Raw genomic sequence first — 18,831 nt, 5'->3', positions numbered from 1 at the left:
AAAAAAAAAAAAGAAAACAAACTTTAACTCACCTTCTTTCCCCCATAGTGCCGTTACAGCTGTTCAGTCCTCCGGTCTTCTTCTGTGTGCACGGATCGTCTCACTGCGCTCAGCCTATCACAGGCCAGGGCAGGACGTTACTGCGGCTGGTGATAGGCTGAGCGCAGTGGGATGATCCGTGCACACGGAAGAAGACCGAACCGGAGTACCGAACAGATGTAGTGGCGCTACAGGGAACGGAGGAAGGAGAGTTAAAGTTTTTGTTTTTTTTCAGCACTGGCACAACGGACTCAAGATACTTTTCAGTAGACTACTCATTTAAATTGTGTTAAAGTTCTGGCTTCATGTATGGTTTTATTTTTGTAATTGCATTCTAAAGTTGTTTTTATTGACTAGAGAACAATCGTCTCTTTCTTTTGACCCATATGACCTGTATCTCTTGCGCTATTTTGGAAAATGAAGACTGAATGCGATGTTCTGAATTATGCCGGGGTGGAATGCTAACAATATTTGTATGTAACTATGAAAGGAATTTGTGCGCACCTGCTATAATGACCTGGCATCAGTGGGATCCGACCTTCTCATGGCTCCGGATTGACCATTAACATAGTAAATGAATGAGTAATAGAGGTTTTAGCTTTGAATCACTTTATAATTGTTAAATTAATTTTAGGACAAAGTGAACAAAGTGTTAATAGAGTAATACTGATTTATTTTCTTTTATTCAATTCATCATCAATACCGTATATACTCGAGTATAAGCCGACCCAAATATAAGCCGAGGCCCCTAATTTCACCCCAAAAACCCAGGGAAAGTTATTGACTCGACTATAAGCCCCATGTCATCATCCAGACCCCCGTCATCATCCAGACCCTTGCCATCAGCCAGACCCCCGTCATCATCCCCCCCCCCCCCTTCATCATCACCGCCTGTCAATCCCTTCATCAGTGGTCTTCAGCCATCGGCTGCCCGGGCATGCTGGGAGTTGTAGTTTTGAAACCTCTGGAGGTCTGCAGGTTGAAGACCACTGCGGCCTTCGTCATCATCCAGACCCCCGCCCCCTTTAGTTTTCTACTCACCTTCCCTCGGTGGGAAGGAAGGGTGAGCTGGTCCGGGCCATCTGTGCTGCAGGGACTGTCCGGTGGGGAGGGTTAGTCATATCAGGCTGACCCATTTTCTCCTCACTCCGGGCCTGCCCTGGACTAGTGATATTGCCTTGATGACGACGCACGGGGATGTTCATGCGCAGGCTGCGAATGAACGTCCCGGTGCGTCGTCGTCAAGGCAACGTCACTAGTCTGGGGCAGGCCCGGTGAAAATGGGTCAGCCCGGAACGACTAACCCTCCCCATCGGATGGTCCCTGCAGCACAGATGGCCCGGACCAGCTCACCCTACCTTCCCACCGAGGGGAGGTGAGTAGAAAACTAAAGGGGGGGGGGGTCTGGGAGTTGTAGTTTTGCAACATCTGGAGGTCCGCAGGTTGAAGACCACTGAGAAACAATTGACAGGTGGAGAGTTCAAAAATCGTGCTGAAAAACTTGGCTTATACTCTAGTATTTTTCTTTACATTCTTAAAGAAGTCCTCCAGTGCTCCCCCCCCCCCCCCCCCTTTACACAGAGCTGCTGTGGGCACTTTTTGTACCCTGTTTGCAGTTCCTTTTGCCATATTTTGCAGGAAAATCTTCTGATTTATACAGTGAACATATCCATAGACCCCAAATGTGCTATATGGAATTACACAGCCTGCTGTACTATACTATTAAGCAATATACAACACAGTACTCATGTTTCAACTTGTGAGCCTATGTATGACAGATGATATTAAGTGGAATCCTATAGAGCTAGGAGTTATACTTTGGAGATTTTCCTCTTTGTATATCTTTGATGGCTCTGGAAGACATAGTAGGAAAAGAGCCTTACAGTAACTAAATGGGGTGTGCACCCAAACACACACACACACCCTATAAATACAGCACTACTTAGCCAGTCATAAGGATGGTTCCAGTGTCCCAACTTGACCGTAGTAAATATAAAACAATGGCGCAGCAATGCAATTGCAAATCCAAAAAGTGCTTATTTATTCAGCTCACGTCAAACTGCAACCTATCTGTTCTTCCATGGAACAATTATCAATGTGGTATATATAAACTAAGGCTTTAATTACCCAGTGTATCATGCATTATAGATATACTCACTGGCCGGCCCCTTGTATGCCTGTTCAATAGCTTGATGCATGAGCTATACATGAGCTAGTCCACATGTTTAGGCTCTGTTCACATGGAGGAATTCCGAAGCAGAATATTCCGCTTAGAAATTCTGCTGCAACAGATTCCCATTGAATTGGTGAAATTTCCGTGGTGGAAACATGGTCCCAGTGCCAGCAGAACATGCACATTTGCGGAATGTGTTTTGAAAGCAGACATTGCGCAAATTTTCCCCCATGTAAACATAGCCTTAGAGACAATGGAGGAGACTTATCAAAAACTCTCCAGAGGAAAAGCTGCTGAGTTGCCCATAGCAACCAGTGAGATCGCTTCTTTCATTTTTGAAAAAGTCTCTGAAAAATGAAAGAAGCGATCTGATTGGTTGCTATGGGCAACTCAGCAGCTTTTCCTCTGGGCAGGTTTTGATAAATCTCCCCCAATATATCCCACAAAATGTAAAGAACAATCTGTGAGGTAAAAACTCTGTGGAACTAACAAACAAAGTAAATTGGAGAGCTGGATAACTTTTTATTAGACAATGAATAAGCTTTATGTGAAGCTGGGAAATCAGTGATATGAAATATTTCCTGTGTGCGGAGATAAGTTATAATAGGTTTTATGGCTGTTTAACAAATAGTTCCAGAAGGAAGACGTGTCAGTCCAGTGCGTAGAGGTAATAGCTCAGAAATTCTCAGCCATTAAGTAACACAGGTTCACTTGGCCGGGAAAGCTATTGTTGCTTTACAAGTTTATGCATCAGTAGAGATGATGATTTTATAGGTTGTGCCATGAAAAGTTATCACAACCTCAAAGGCGACTTTTTCCTTCTGAAAGGATGACAAATCTACGATTTCTGAAACAGCAATAATGGCCGGATCCAGGGCTACACATTGGCGCGTTCTCAGTGGGCGATAACGTACTTCATGTAGATTTTCTACAGCTCCTTTCATGCTGGATAATAGAGAGCTGCTATTTAAGACAAGTCCATGACCGGCATCCGGCAGTGATAGAGTGTTCTGTTAGAATACGGTACGGAGGTAAGTGGAGGTGGTGTTGCACTTGGCACTGTACTCCATAACAATTTACATCACCAATGCTCCCACTCAGGCTGAAGCCCTATTACACCTACTAGGTTAAAATCGGTGGTGGGTTGGATCGGGCGGCAATAAAGAGAATATAAATGTAAGGAGGTTAAGATGTTTTATATATAAAACTACTATGTCATAAAAAAACAAAATGTACTAACAAACTTGAATGTTATCAGCATGTTTGTCCTTCAAAAGGGAATACTTAATTGCATCAAACGAATCCAAAAAACCTCTGGCATTAATTATAACCCTTATCCTAAAAGAAGTCCCATGTGGTAAACATATAGGGGGATGTTTATCATCGTTGCTTTGGTAAGCGAGTTCTGTAGACGTGTTTTTTTTTTTTTTGCTTTAGTTTTGCTTATGTGGGACATATTTATCATACTATCACAGGGGGTTGATAAATTTGGCTCACATAAGCAAAAACCAATAAAATCACTTTGGAATACCATTTTCTTAGAAAACATAAGCAAAGAAAAAATAGTGTGTTTATTACATTTTTTTTTTACCACTTTTTCCCCTAAATATATTAACCCATTATTTTTTCTTTTCATTTCAGATCCGTCTATCCTGTGGGCTACTCCAGATTTGATGAACTACGATGACCAGCGCTTTTTTTTGTTTAATATTAACATTTTGTAACGAGGGCTTGTGGAGGAGTGTTTTGTGGAATAAAAGTTTTTAAAAGGAAGCTGTCTTATAGACGGAGTCCATTACTAAGCTGGGACTTAGCGTTAGCTCCAAAAACAGCTAGCACTAACTCCCGATTATTACCCTGGTACCCACTGCCACAGGGGTGTCGGGAAGAGCTGGCACCAGCAGGCCCGGAGAATCAAAAATGGTGCTCCTGGGCCTAGGAGGTAACAGGCTGGAGTTATTTAGGCTGGGGAGGGACAATAACAATGGTCCTCCCCCACCCTGGTAATGTCAGGCTGTTGCTGCTTGGTTGGTATCTGGCTGAGAATAAAAATACAGGGAACCCTATCTATTTTTGTTTTATTATTTAATTATTTATGAAAAAACACACATAGGGTTCCTCATATTTTCATTCTCATCCAAGTACCAACCAAGCAGCAACAGCCTGACATTACCAGGGTGAGCAAGGACCATTGTTACTGGCCCTCCCCAGCCTAAGTAATGCCAGCCTCTTACCGCCTAGGCACAGGAGCGCCATATTTGACGCTCTGAGCCTGTTGGTAGCAGCTCTTCCCGACACCTCTGTGGTGGTGGGTACCGGGCTCATAATCGGGGGTTAGCGCTAGCTGTTTTTGGTGCTAACTCTAAACCCTGGCTTAGTAGTGGATTCTGTCTATAAGACGGCTTCCGCTACTAAGCTTGTAAAGTAAATTAAAAAAACATGTGTAAAAAACTTTTTATTAAAAAAAACACTCCCCCACAAGCCCTCATTAACCCTTTTATTAATATTAAAAAAAAAACACTGGTCATCGTCATAGTCCACAGGATACACGGATCTGAAATGAGAAGGAAAATTGGTTAGTACATTTATTGTAACCCACCCGCACTGCATGACTACAACTCCCAATATGCCCTTACAGTAAGGACATGCTGGGAGTTGTAGTCATGCTGCACGGGCGGGTGACAAGCTTGTCATCCGTCTGCCCATCTAACACACTCCCTACGTGCTGCACAACTACAATTCCCAGCATGTCCTTACAGTAAGGACATGCTGGTAGTTGTAGTAGTGCTGCGTGGGCAGGAGATGTGCTTGTACAAGCTTGCACCGTCTCATCCCACCGTGCCTGTGAAAATGAAAGTAAACAAAAGTCGCACAAAAAGTCTCACCTGCGACTTTTTGTGCTACTTTTTGCACAGCTTCGCTCCCCGACCACCCGCCCACATCTACCACCAACCCACTAGCTATTGCAGGACTACAATTCCCAGCATGCCCTTACAGTGAGGACATGCTGGGAGTTGTAGTCCCAAAACCTTGCAGGTAGGTGGTAGATGTGAATGGGTGGGGAGCGGAGCTGTGCAAAAAGTTGCACAAAAAGTCTCACGTGCAACTTTTTGAAAATGTTTGTAAGCCAGGTCTATGTAGGGGTGAAAAAAGACAGATGTGGCGCTAATATAGTGCCGGTTATCCGTGGATAACGGATGGTTAGTAAAGAGATAAGAGTCTGCTCACCTTTAAGTGTTGCACTAATTTCAGGCGCAACACTGATGTAAGCATGGAACAGGTGTCTTTCCACAGGTACACCGGGAGCAGCTGGCCGTCGGTCCCGTCTGAGACGATGGATAGGATACTGTAGTAGATGTGGGAGGTAGGAATCTCGGCTCGGGTCTCCTTAGCCTTCCCATAATGTGACGACTTTGGCGCTGCAGCGCTACACCGGCAGGGTGAAATAGCAGTCGGAGAGGGTACAGAGGATGGTGATAGCTTTTTATTGTATAATCATAAAAATAATCAGTGCTTAGTTGGACAACGTGTTTCGGAGGGGCTCCCTCCTTTGTCAGATCCCGTGCCGGGATTCCGAACTCCCACATCTACTACTGTAAGCCAGGTCTGACCCTGCTTACACTTGTGACTTTTTATAGGGGGTTGCGACTTTTTTTTTTTTTTTTGCTTACGTGCGACTTTCACAATGATAAATCCTTGACCACTGCAATGTAAAAACTGAAAATTGCTTAGGTAGGGCAGATTGGTATTTTTTGCTTACCCACAAAAGTCGCACAAAAAAATTGCTTAGGCGTTCGTGTGACTTTGTGTGTGACTTTTGTAAGCAAAAAAAAAAGCTGCTTAAACCCCATGATGAATCTCCCTCATACTGGTTCACTCTAAGGACAACAAACATCCTATGTAGATATAGATAACGATATTGCCGGTATTCCCTTTCTCCATTCAGTCACAAACTATGATACCGACTTGGGAGACTATATAGAAAAAAGCGTGCGGCTATCAGTTTCATTTTGCAAGTATTCTCACTTATCATTCGAGAATACTAACACTTATAGTTTGATTTTACCAACAGTTTATTTATGTCTGTTACCTAATCCTTTCTTGCGTGCTGTGTATGCTGAACATCCGTTAGCCAAACATTTTCTGGACAAACACAATGCTTCATTTACTCATTCCAAATTTTTGGGAATTGAACATGTAAGGAGACATTGGAGAAAATGTGATTATGTGGCTGCAATGTCCAGAGCTGAGGGTCGGTGGATCTTCAATCTAAACACTATGGCCCAGATTTATCAAAGAATGTCTATGGTAGAGCTATTTTCCCACGTTTATTTGGGTGGTGGGTATGTCTTGCGCGCCTCTTATTTATCAAGAAGGTGCAGCAGGATGATTAATTTTGCGCAGCTCTGCTGTGGTGGGAAAAGTTCTACCACATACACTTTTTCTAGACGCTTGTGAGGGAGGGAAGTAGACACTTTCCCGGGTACTGAATTTGGCAGGTTAGGTGTTTTTACTTTCACAGAGCTGCCGGGACATTTTTACTTGCATTTTAGAGGCTACAATCAAATTTGATTGCGGTGTCTAAGGGGTTAAAGCAGGGCATCACAGTGATCGGTGATGTCTGGCATTAGAGATGGGTCCTGGTGGCAGATAGCTGCCAGGACCACCCAGCTATGACCCGTGCTCAGCTCCTGAGTGCATGTCATAGAAGGGGAGTGGGTCGCTGTCGTCAACAAGAGGTTAAAGGTTGAATTGTGGAAGGTAGAAGTGATTCTCACGCCTACTGGTAGGTGGTGTAGCTTTGCACCTAAAAATGTACCTTTGCGCACAAAATAGCGACTTTTGACAAAAGTCACAAAATGATAAATACGTGACCACTGCATAGTCAAAAAGAAAAAGTTCTACAGGTAGGCAAAAAGAGTAAAACTGTCTATATCAAAAGGCGCATAAAAGTCTCCAAATATGCTGCTTGCGCCTGAACTGCGCCAAAACATAGACAAAAAAATGCTCTAAAAGCAATGATAAATCTCCCCCTATGACCCTGTATGGCAGCGTTTCCCAACCAGGGCACCTCCAGCTGTTGCAAAACTACAACTCCCAGCATGCCCAGACAGCCTTCGGCTGTCTGGGTATGCTGGGAGTTGTAGTTTTGCAACAGCTGGAGGCACCCTGGTTGGGAAACACTTCTGTATGAAGTTTTGCTGCTTCCATGTATTTATACACCTGTTAATGAGTGCTTGAATTTTGGGAGGATTTCTGTTTAAACCCAATTCACATTGTGCATTTTGATACATATGCGTTTTTTTTTATTTTTTATTTTTTTAGTTTTTGTTTTGCTGGCACTGCTGTTTTTGAAAGTTATATGAGATATGAGAGCCAATTAATTTTGGTGATTTATGAACTTTATATAAGAAGATATTACAAAAAGACTCATAATGGATCTTAAGATGTAGTAAGGAATATGTATAAATATCTGTGACCTAGCAGGGTTAGCTATCTCTGATGAAGGAAAGCGTTCCTTTCTGAAACGCGTCAGTTGGTTTTTGGCCCTGCACTCCTGTAGTAGTGACATCACTCACAGTTCAGGTCATGGCTCTCTGAAGCCGCCATCAGTGTAGCTAGCCGGCAAGACGCTTCCGGCCAAAGCAGATCTTCCAGTTACTAAGCGCACTGCCGCTCCGGACTCCTCTAATTGGATTATACAGCTTGCCACCGGAAGGACCCGTAAACAGCACACAAGGAAGGATTAGGTAACAGATATAAACAAACTGTTGGTAAAATCAAACTATAAGTGTTCGGCCACTTCCGTTATGAACGTCCGTTAGGAAATCGGCAGTTATACGGCCGGTACAAAATCACTAACGGCTGTTTCGAAAATCCCATAATAGTCTATGGGATTTTTCTAATAACCCATTTTAACCAGTTATCGCCCATTATTAATAACGGACGTTATTTTGTGACGGGCGAATGAATGGGAGAAATAGTGCATGCACTAATTCTCCCGTTACTATCGCCCATCCCAAAATGACGACCGTTATTAATAACGGGCGATAATTAGAAAAATCCCATAGACTTATAATGGGATTTTCGAACGGCCGTTAGTGATTTTGTACCGGCCGTATAACTGCCGATTTATTAACGGACGTTCATAACGGGAGTGTTATTATAGTGTGAAAGCAGCCTTAGTACTCACGAACGATGGGAATACCTGCAAAATGAAACTGATACCCACGCACTTTTTTCTATATAGTCTCCCAAGTCAGCATCATAGTTTGTGGCTGAATGGAGAAAAGGAATACTGGCAAAATCACTATCTATATCTACATAGGATTTTTGTTGTGCTTACAGTGAACCAGTATATGTTTACCACATGGGACTTCTTTTGGAGTAAGTGTTATAATTAATGACAGTTTTTATGGATTTGTTTGATGCAATTAAGTATTCCCTCATGAAGGACAAACATGCTGATACGTTTTTAAAGGGGTACTTTTTTTTTTTTTTTTTTTATCAATTGGTGCCAGAAAGTTAAACAGATTTGTAAATGATTTCTATTTACCCTTCCAGTACTTTTTAGCAGCTGTATGCTACAGAGGAATTTATTTTCTTTTCTTTTTTTGTCTTGTCCACAGTGCTCTCTGCTGACACCTCTGTCCGTGTCAGGAACTGTCCAGAGCAGCATAGGTTTGCTATGGAGATTTTCTCCTGCTCTGGACAGCTCCTGATACAGGCATCAGGTGTCAGCAGAGAGCACTGTGGACAAGACAAAAAAGAATTCAAAAAGAAAAGAATTTCCTCTGTAGCATACTGCTGCTAAAAAGTACTGGAAGGGTAAAGATTTTTTAATAGAAGTCATTTACAAATCTATCTAACTTTCTGGCACAAGTTGATTGTGTTCCACCGGAGTACCCCTTTAAATATGTTCTCTTGTAGTTGAAAGCAATAATCGCCCTTTCTGTCACACTTCTATCATCTGTTCATATGAGACCCGAATCAGGAATACAGTAAGCGTTACTATCAATATACCTGTATGAGCGCCGATACACATATTGTAATATTTGTTATTTGAACCCTCTTGGAGGCATAGCAGCGATCCACCTAGTTGTAGCTTGGCAGCTTTTCGGGAAACACAAATATATTTCAGCGCCAGTGTTATATTCTTTGTAAAACTTGAATGTCAACTGAGCAACAAGGCATACAATGTATGGAGGAAAGTGAACGGCGGTAAGTAGGTAGGATTTATGCAGCCGAATGGAGCTAACCTGCCAATAATCACCAGATTGATTGTGGTAAGTGTGAAATAAACATGGACCTGTGTGAAGTAACCCAGGACAGAAATAGACTCCCGTGAAGAGAATAGAGACCTGAGACTGCCTCCAGTAGTGTCATACTCCTGTAATAGTTGTCTGGAAACATCAAATAATAGTGCCACCTAGTGTGAATGTAATCCTTCAGCGTATGTGCCGTAATTGAGAACTGTAACTATCAAGAGAACTATGCCATATAGGGTGAAGACAAATTAAGTCAACTTGAACTGTTTTAATTACATTAATGGGGTACTCCCATGCTCTCTGCTGACCTCTGCTGTCCATTTTAGGAACTGTCCAGAGCAGAATATGTTTGCTATGGGGATTTTCTCCTGCTCCTAAAATGGACAGCAGAGGTCAGCAGAGAGCACTGTGGTCATGACATCAGAGGAAATGCATTTCTTTTTTTGGATTTCTCTTTAGTATACAGCCCCTAAAAAGTACTGTAAGGATTAAGATTTTTTAATAGAAGTGATTTACAAATCTGTTTAAATTTCTGGCACCAGTTGATTTAACAAAAAAATAAAAAATAAAAGTTTTCCACGGGAGTACCCCTTTAATCTGTAATTTACGCTGGTCTGGTGACACGTCAGGGCTTTGCAGTTAATTGTGATGATGTATGAGACCAGCCATGCGTACACATCGACTCTCACTCTGTACTCCCTGCATAAAGCTCCACAGAAACTACATACAGGAGCAGGGACTCTTGTCCAAAAAGGAGTCCCTGCTCCTGTACAGTAAGCTACAACGCTTGATCACTTGACCCATATAATGTTAACTGAGCAGAATGGTATATACCTCTCTGCGCAGTATTAACATAGGAACAGGGATTGTTATTTACAGGCATGGCAATAGCATAGGGCAACATGATAAGCATGTACAGGGACAGGGACTCTTATTAAAAACACATGTCCGTTCTCCTGTTCAATAGTTTCCGTGGCATTATATGCCAAAATTGTAGTGCACCTTGGAAAAGATGTGCCTCACCAGTCATTTTGGTAGGAACTACATATGTATGTATAATATCTTCCCACACATCTGTTGATCCATAAAATAAAGTGATGCCCTTTTTTAAATTTAGCTCTGAACACCACATAACATTAAATCATCTCCCCTTACTAACAAATATTATAAATTAAATGCTATCATTTATATACATAAAGATACTTCAGATTTTTTATTTTATAGGTAATACAAGTTGGAGCCCTGACAGACCCTTTAAAGGGGTACTCCACTGGCCAGCGTTCGGAAGTTAATGTTCCAACGCTGTTTTCACGCTGGTGTTGGCCACGCCCCTTGTGACATTACAGCCACGCCCCATCAATGCAAGGCTATGGGAGGGGCATGATGACTGGCACGCCCCCTCCCATAGACTTGCATTGAGGGGGTGTTGCCATGATGTCACAAGGGTCACGGCTGACCCCCAGCGCGAAAACAGCGCTGGAACATTTACTTTCGAACACTGGCCAGTGGAGTACCCCTTTAAGAGTCCTGATAAGAAGATCATTGTTTCACTTCTCCCCCAGGTGCAATCATATTTATTTTAGTAAATGAAGTCTATCATTCGGATAGTTGGATACTTATCTTGGTCTTTAGAGTAACTTACTGTATATTTTTGGATGCCTAATATGGTACTTACTCTTTTAATCTCATGTTCGCAAAAGCACAGCAGTGACTGGGATAGGTTAGCTGCGCTACCACCAAGCTGGCAAGTTTGTCCAGAGGCGGCAATTTCTTCAGATAATAGGATTTTTCTGCTTTCAAGATTTGGATGTATTCAAGTCCATGGACAGGCAGATGCTCTAATGCTGTTGATGAGATGTCTCTAGAAAACAAAAATATGTCTACATCCATTTTCTATATGGGATTTTCAATTTGTTTTGAAGTAAAACTCCAATCAGTACGAAGGGTAATTGGTCATGTTCACATAGGTCATGTTTGCTGTGGTGGCTCTGGTGGCATAACTGTGGAGAGCTTTCAAGCTTCAAGGAGATTTCCGGCTAGTTTGGGATGCAAATGTAGGAATCTGGCAAACATTGATCACCTAACGCCAACATTGGGATGAAGATCAAACTTGACAGATGGGTAAAAGCTCCATCATAAAGGGGCTACAAAATATAACTGCTCACTTTGCCCCCTCTACTCACCCCGTTTATGCTGCATGTTTTCGGTGTCTTTGGATACCGTCAAAAATTACACTGTCAGGACAATTAAGTGTAATGGACTTAAAGTAATCATTTACTGACTATGTTTGGTCTGTTTTCAGAACTAGTGTTGAGCACGAATATTCGCAATGCTAATTTTTATTGCGAATATCGGCAATTTGCGATTTCACGAATATTTAGAATATAGTGCTTTTTTTTGCCTTTCTCACATGTGAATTTTTATGCGAATTTTAGTTTTTTTCACATGCAAATTTTTACGCAAATTTTCCATGTGAATTTTTGCATGGAAAAAAGTGAATGAGCATAACGAATATGCGAATTTCGCGAACATAGGATGAATAATAGACAATATATTCGCGAAATATTTGCGAATTCACTCATCACTATTCAGAACATGTACTTTTTTGGGGGGGCCTAAAAGGTATATATTCAGGAAATAGGCCAATTATAGTCACTAGCTGACTATGTTCGGTCGATTATAGTGAAAGGACCCACTGCTGGTAAACTAAGGTACACATTGGCATACTGTTTTCAGATTTTCAAATGTATACCCGCAACATACAGCCTGAATGTGGTGCGAACCCACCAACAGTTAGATGTAAGTGAAGATGCTGTATAGATTCTATAAGCTGTATGCCTCACTGCTCAGTCTGTAGTTTTCATAGTGCCCAAGCTTAGGGTGCCATAAAAACTACCTAGAGGAGCAAGGACTCTCGTCAAAGACAAGAGTCCATGCTCCTCTACCATAAGCAGAGATGCTCTATGCACAACTATTTTTACTGTTTCTGGAAAAAAAGGTGTTGAAAGGGGTATTCCAGTGCTTACACATCTTATCCCCTATCCAAAGGAGAGGGGATAAGATGCCTGATCACGGGAGTCCGGCAGCTGGGGACGCCCGTGATCATGCATCACGCCCTCAATGCAAGCCTGCGGGAGGGGGCGTGATAGCTATCACGCCCCCTCCCGTAGGCTTGCATTGAGGGGCGGAACATGACGTCACACGCCGCCGACCCTGCGGTCGACCGTAATCAGTCCCGGAGCGAACATGCTCCGGGGACTGATTAAAAATGGGGTGCCGCGTGCATGATCATGGGCATTCCCAGCTGCAGGACTCCCGCGATCAGGCATCTTATCCCCTATCCTTTGGATAGGGGATAAGATGTGTAAGCACCGGAGTATCCCTTTAAGCAATGATGCAATGAATAACCACTAACACTCCTTGCACCCACTGGTCCAGGAGCTCTTTGCACAAGTTTTCACTGAGCAACCACACATCAGCTCCAGCTCAGTATGTTATTTCCATGGCATGGCATGTAAATTACTAGGAGAAGCAGGGATTCCTGTCAATTTGACAGGAGTCCCTGCTCCTGTACAGTAAATCACTGTCTTGCCTGAAAAGGTAAGTGGCAATGCACAGCTCTGCACTTGGCCTAGCAAGTGTAGGGTTAAATCAGAATTTTCCGATAAATCCAAATCAAATCGACAGCTGAAATTAATTTTTTGGATCTTTATTCATCAAAACTTTTAACAAATATTTTACTATTCTTATCACTACCTTTACCATGTGAAATGGACATAAAAGCTGATAATAAAAGATACCCATCATTCTTATACCTTACTAAATTACTGAGTAGAAACGAATAAACTTAAGTGTTTTTGGCTCAATTGACCGTGCATTCTTAAAATTAATTGAAGAAATAATTTTTTCAGTATTATTAATAAGTGTCTGAAATGAAGAAACTAAATGACTATTGTACTTACAAACTATTTGGTCCAGTGGCTCCCTTTAAGGCATCATTATGGAAACGTTGTAGATTTTTGTTGTCATTAAGGAACCTGCATGCAACAGATATTAATTACACTATATTCTCTCCATAGAAATTCAATTTTAATAGCCATGAGTTCCTGCATACTAATATTCTGCCTGGAGTTAAATGGCTTCTCCTGTTGTTACCAGCAGGATTTTCTTTAGGTCTAAGCGAAGCTAACCAAAAATACTGCATATATATTTATTACTGGACATTTCTGAAAAATAGTTTTATAGCTGATAAGGTTGAAAAAAACAAGAGTCCATCAAATCCAAAATATAACCCTACATGATTCAAAGGAAGACAAAAACAAACAAACATATGGGGCAGGAGCCAAATGCCCCATACCACATATATACAGGGGTGTGGAAATTTAACTCCTTAAGGACTGAGCCCTTAAGGACTACAACTTCCAGCATGTACTGATCGCCGAAGGGCATGCTGGGTGATGTAGTTATACAACAGCTGGAGGTATGCAACTACAAATCCCAGCATGGCAAGACAGCAGTTTGCTGGGAATTGTAGTTTTGCAAGATTTAGAGGGACACGGTTTAGAAACCATGGTACAGTGATCTCCAAACTGTGTCCCTCCAGATGTTGCATAACTGCAAATCCCAGCATGCCCAGACAGCAAATTGCTGTGTGGGCATGCTGGGAGTTGTAGTTTTGCAAGATCTAGAGGCCCACAGTTTAGAGACCACTGCACAGTGATCTCCAAACTGTAGCCCTCCAGCTGTATGGGCATGCTGGGAGTTGTAGTTTTGAAACATCTGGAGGGATACAGTTTAGAGACCACTGTATAGTAGTCCCCAAACTCTAGCCCTCCAGATGTTGCTAGGCAACTCCCCGGCTTCTGTAGTCTGCACCAAGGAGCCAGCCGCAAGTCATCGCCGCCAGCTACTGCCGATCCCTACCAGTAAGTGATCCTCCGGCACCGGGCACAGGACAGTTCCGCCGTTCTGCCCGGACTACTGTGGGTAAGCAGAACGGGGGAACCGAACTTTATCTCCCCGACCCCGATCTGCTATTGACCGACCAATAGCAGGAATAGGAGGGGGGCACCCCTTCCACCTCACTCCTATCCCTTCAGGGAGATTGTGGGTGTCTTGGACACCCTCCAATCCCCCTTATTTTCCGGGTCTCCGACACAGAATCAACGCAGATCGCCGGTATGAAGTGAGCAGCGATTTGCCAAGATGGGGGGGACTCGGGACCGGCTAGCGGCGGGGACCGAAATTTCCATGGGCGTACTTGTACGCCCTCAGTCCTTAAGGACTCCAAAACGAGGTGTACAGGAATGCCCTCCGTCCTTAAAGGGGTACTCTGCCCCTAGACATCTTATCCCCTATCCAAAGGATAGGGGATAAGATGTCAGATCGCCACGGTGCCGCTGCTGGGGAGCCCCGGGAGTTCGCTCTGCACGTAATGACGCGCAATACAGGGGCCGGAGCATCGTTACGTCACGGCCCCCTGCCATAGATTTGCATTAAGGGGACGGGCCGTGATGTCACGAGGGGCGGAGCCATGACGTCACGCGGCTCCGTCCCCTGTATCGCCCGTCATTACGCACAGAGCGAACTCGCTCTGTGCTGTAATGATAGCGCAGTGCTGCAGCGGGGATCCCGGGGCTCCCCAGCAGTGGCACCGCGGCGATCTGACATCTTATCCCCTATCCTTTGGATAGGGGATAAGATGTCTAGGGGTGGAGTACCCCTTTAAGGGGCTAAGGATGCAGGGTTTTTCCGTTTTAGCATTTTCATTTTTTCCTCATCACCTTCTAAAAATTATAACACTTTAAATATTGCACCTAAAATCCATATTATGGCTTATTTTTTGCGCTACCAATTCTACTTTGCAGTGACATCAGTCATCTTAACAAAAAATCATCTTCTGTTTCTACGCAGTGCATTTTTCAGTAAAAATGACACCTGATATTCTGTAGGTTCATACGATTAAAAGGATACCCTACTTATATACATTTGATTTTGTCGTACTACTGAAAAAAATCATAACTACATGCAGAAAATTTATAAAATTGTCATCTTCTGACCCCTATAACTTTTTTTTTTTTCTGTGAACGGGCCGGTATGAAAGCTCATTTTTTGCGCCATAAGCTGAAGTTTTTATCGTTATAATTTTTGTTTTGATCGGACTTTTTGATCGCCTTTTATTCATTTTTTTTGTGCTATAAAAAGTGACCAAAATACGTTATTTTTGACTTTGAATTTTTTTTGCGTGTACGCCATTGACCATACTGTTAAATGATATATTTTTATAGTTCGGACATTTCCGCACGCGGCGATTATTATTTTTATTTACACAGTTTCTTTTGAAAATGGGAAAAGGGGGGTGATTCTCACTTTTATTAGGGAAGGGGTTAATTCATCATAAGTAACTTTTTTTTTTCCAACTTTTATTTTGCTCTGTTAAAGCCCCCTCTAGTGGCTATATTATGCATTACATTGATTCCTAACACTGATCATCGGCATAGAACTATATGCGGATGATCAGTGTTATCGGGGCTTGACTTCTCCTGCCTAGATCTCAGGCCTGGAGAAGTCAATCGCCGATCGGACATGCCGGAGGCAGGTAATGGACCCTCCGCTCATGTCCTAGCTGATTGGGACATCGCGATTTCACTGCGATGATCCCGATCTGCCCGACTGAGCTGCTGGGATGCAATTTTTTTTCAACTTTATACGCGACGATCAACTTTAATCGCCGCATCTAAAGGGTTCATAGCGCGTGGCGCAATGATAGGTGCAGCACTCAATTAGCCTATTAGCTTTATTGGTCTTGGTTTTCATTAGCCACCGGGACCGACCCACTATGATGCGGGGTCACAGCGTAACTCCACATTATAGACCAGGCCCGGGCACTGGGCGTACAGGTACTAGGGGTGTGAATCGCCAATAATTTGGCGATTCGATTCGAATCGCGATACCAGGGTGGCGATTCAATATATCGCAATATATCGCGATACTGTCATGTTGGCGATATATCACGATATATCGTGATATTCCCTATTAAAAGCTTGGGAAAACTTATTCTAGCTGAGAAAGAACAAGGTCCCGCGAGAGTTGTCCTGTGAGTGCGTACGTTCTCCTTCCTGTTTGTTCTGAGTCTGTAGTCTCGCGGAAGCAGCCTGCGAGTGGGACAGAGCTGATAACAGGTACACTGCCAACTAGTGGTCAGGAGTTTAAGTGTTATAAAAAAAATAAGACAGACAAATAGGACTGTGACTCAGTGAGTGAAAAACAGTAAATGTTAATTATAATAATTTATAGAAAAATCGATTCTCAGAATTTTAAAATCGATTCAGTATCACGGAACAAAAAATCGCGATAATCGCGCGAATCGATTTTTTCTTACATCCCTAACAGGTACACCCTGCGTCCTTAAGAGATTAAAAAAAAAATACATGCCCAAGGGACTGGAACAGAGCCCAATCTACTTGTCCCTCATGACAATCCACTTGTCCGGGTCAATTTTTACTTTTGCTCTCTCGTTTTTTCCTCCTCGTCCAATAATAACTCTTATTTTTCCATCTACAGACTCATATAAGGGTTTGTTTTTTTGGAAAACCAATTGTACTTTGTAATGATACCTTTTAGTTTTCCATAACATATACTTCGAAACAAAAAAAAAAATATTGGTGAGGTGAAATTGAAATAAAAATGTTATTTTGATACTTTAGGTTGTCCTGATTACAGCAATACTAGATCTTTAGTTTCCATCATGTTTTACTAATTAAAAAAAAATTCAGAACTTTTTCAATTTTTATTTATTGCTATTTTCTGACCCCTATAGCTTTTTTAGTTTTTTTTTTTTCGTATACCAGGCTATATGAGGGCTCCTTTTTTGCACCATAATCTGTTTTTTGTATCGGTACCATTTTAGCATTGATCTGAATTTTTACTTGCTTTTAACTTTTCACAGGGATATTATAAAAATTGCAATTCTGGGGTTTGGCATTTTTTACCATATGGGATATATAATGTTATGTTTTAATAGTTTGTACAATTACGCACGCAGCGATACCAAATATGTTTATTTTTATTATGTTTACATGTTTTTATATAGAAAAAGGGGGGGATTTGAACTTTTAATATTGAAGGGGTTAATGTGTGTCTTTTAAACTTTTATTAAAGGGGTGTTCCAGGCAAAACCTTTTTTTACATATATCAACTGGCTCCGGAAAGTTACACAGATGTGTAAATTACTTCCATTAAAAAATCTTAATCCTTCCAATAGTTATTAGCTTCTGAAGTTTTCTGTCTAACTGCTCAATGATGATGTCACGTCCCGGGAGCTGTGCATGATGGGAGAATATCCCCATAGGAACTGCACAGCTCCCGGGATGTGAGTCATCAGAGAGCAGTTAGACAGACAGAAAACAACAACTCAACTTCAGAAGCTAATAACTATTGGAAGGATTAAGATTTTTTAATAGAAGTAATTTACAAATCTGTTTAAATTTCCGGAGCCAGTTGATATATAAAAAAAAGCTTTGGCCTGGAATACCCCTTTAACCCCATAAGGACTCAGCCCATTTTGGCCTTAAGGACTCAGACAATTTAATTTTTACGTTTTCATTTTTTCCTCCTTGCCTTCTAAAAATCATAACTCTTTTATATTTTCATCCACAGACTAGTATGAGGGCTTGTTTTTTGCGCGACCAGTTGTCCTTTGTAATGACATCACTCATTATATCATAAAATGTATGGCGCAACCAAAAAACACTTTTTGTGGGGAAATTAAAACGAAAAACGCAATTTTGCTAATTTTGGAAGGTTTTGCTTTCACGCCGTACAATTTATGGTAAAAATGACATGTGTTCTTTATTCTGAGGGTCAATACGATTAAAATGATACCCATTATTATATACTTTTATATTATTGTTGCGCTTAAAAAAAATCACAAACTTTTTAACCAAATTAGTACGTTTATAATCCCTTTATTTTGATGACCTATAACTTTTTTATTTTTCCGTATAAGCGGCGGTATGGGGGCTCATTTTTTGCGCCATGATCTGTACTTTTTTTTTATACCACATTTGCATATAAAAAACTTTTCATATATTTTTTATAATTTTTTTTTAATAAAATGTATTAAAAAAAGTAGGAATTTTGGACTTTTTTAATTTTTTTTCGTTCACGCCGTTCACCGTACGGAATCATTAACATTTTATTTTAATAGTTCGGACATTTACGCACGCGGCGATACCAAATATGTCTATAAAAATGTTTTTTACGCTTTTTGGGGGTAAAATAGGAAAAAACTGACGTTTTACTTTTTTATTGGGGGAGGGGATTTTTCACTTTTTTTTTACTTTTACTTTT

The 18,831-nt window shown here is 41.7% G+C and overlaps 1 protein-coding gene across 1 annotated transcript in view; it reads right to left on the bottom strand.

Annotated features, from left to right (window-relative positions):
• Window positions 1–18,831, bottom strand: part of LHCGR (luteinizing hormone/choriogonadotropin receptor) — a 266,389-nt gene that overhangs the window by 21,411 nt on the left and 226,147 nt on the right. Inside the window, exons 8-9 of the mRNA XM_056568064.1 lie at window positions 13,443–13,517; window positions 11,156–11,341 (exon numbers count right to left, since the gene is read on the bottom strand). Of these exons, the coding sequence (XP_056424039.1) occupies window positions 11,156–11,341; window positions 13,443–13,517 (261 nt within the window). The remainder of the gene's footprint in view (window positions 1–11,155; window positions 11,342–13,442; window positions 13,518–18,831) is intronic.

The sequence above is a fragment of the Hyla sarda genome, chromosome 3, assembly GCF_029499605.1.
Source record: "Hyla sarda isolate aHylSar1 chromosome 3, aHylSar1.hap1, whole genome shotgun sequence".
In the NCBI taxonomy this organism is placed as follows: domain Eukaryota; kingdom Metazoa; phylum Chordata; class Amphibia; order Anura; family Hylidae; genus Hyla; species Hyla sarda.
Note: the sequence above shows the minus strand (reverse complement) of the source record. Positions and strands in the feature narration are given on the sequence as shown.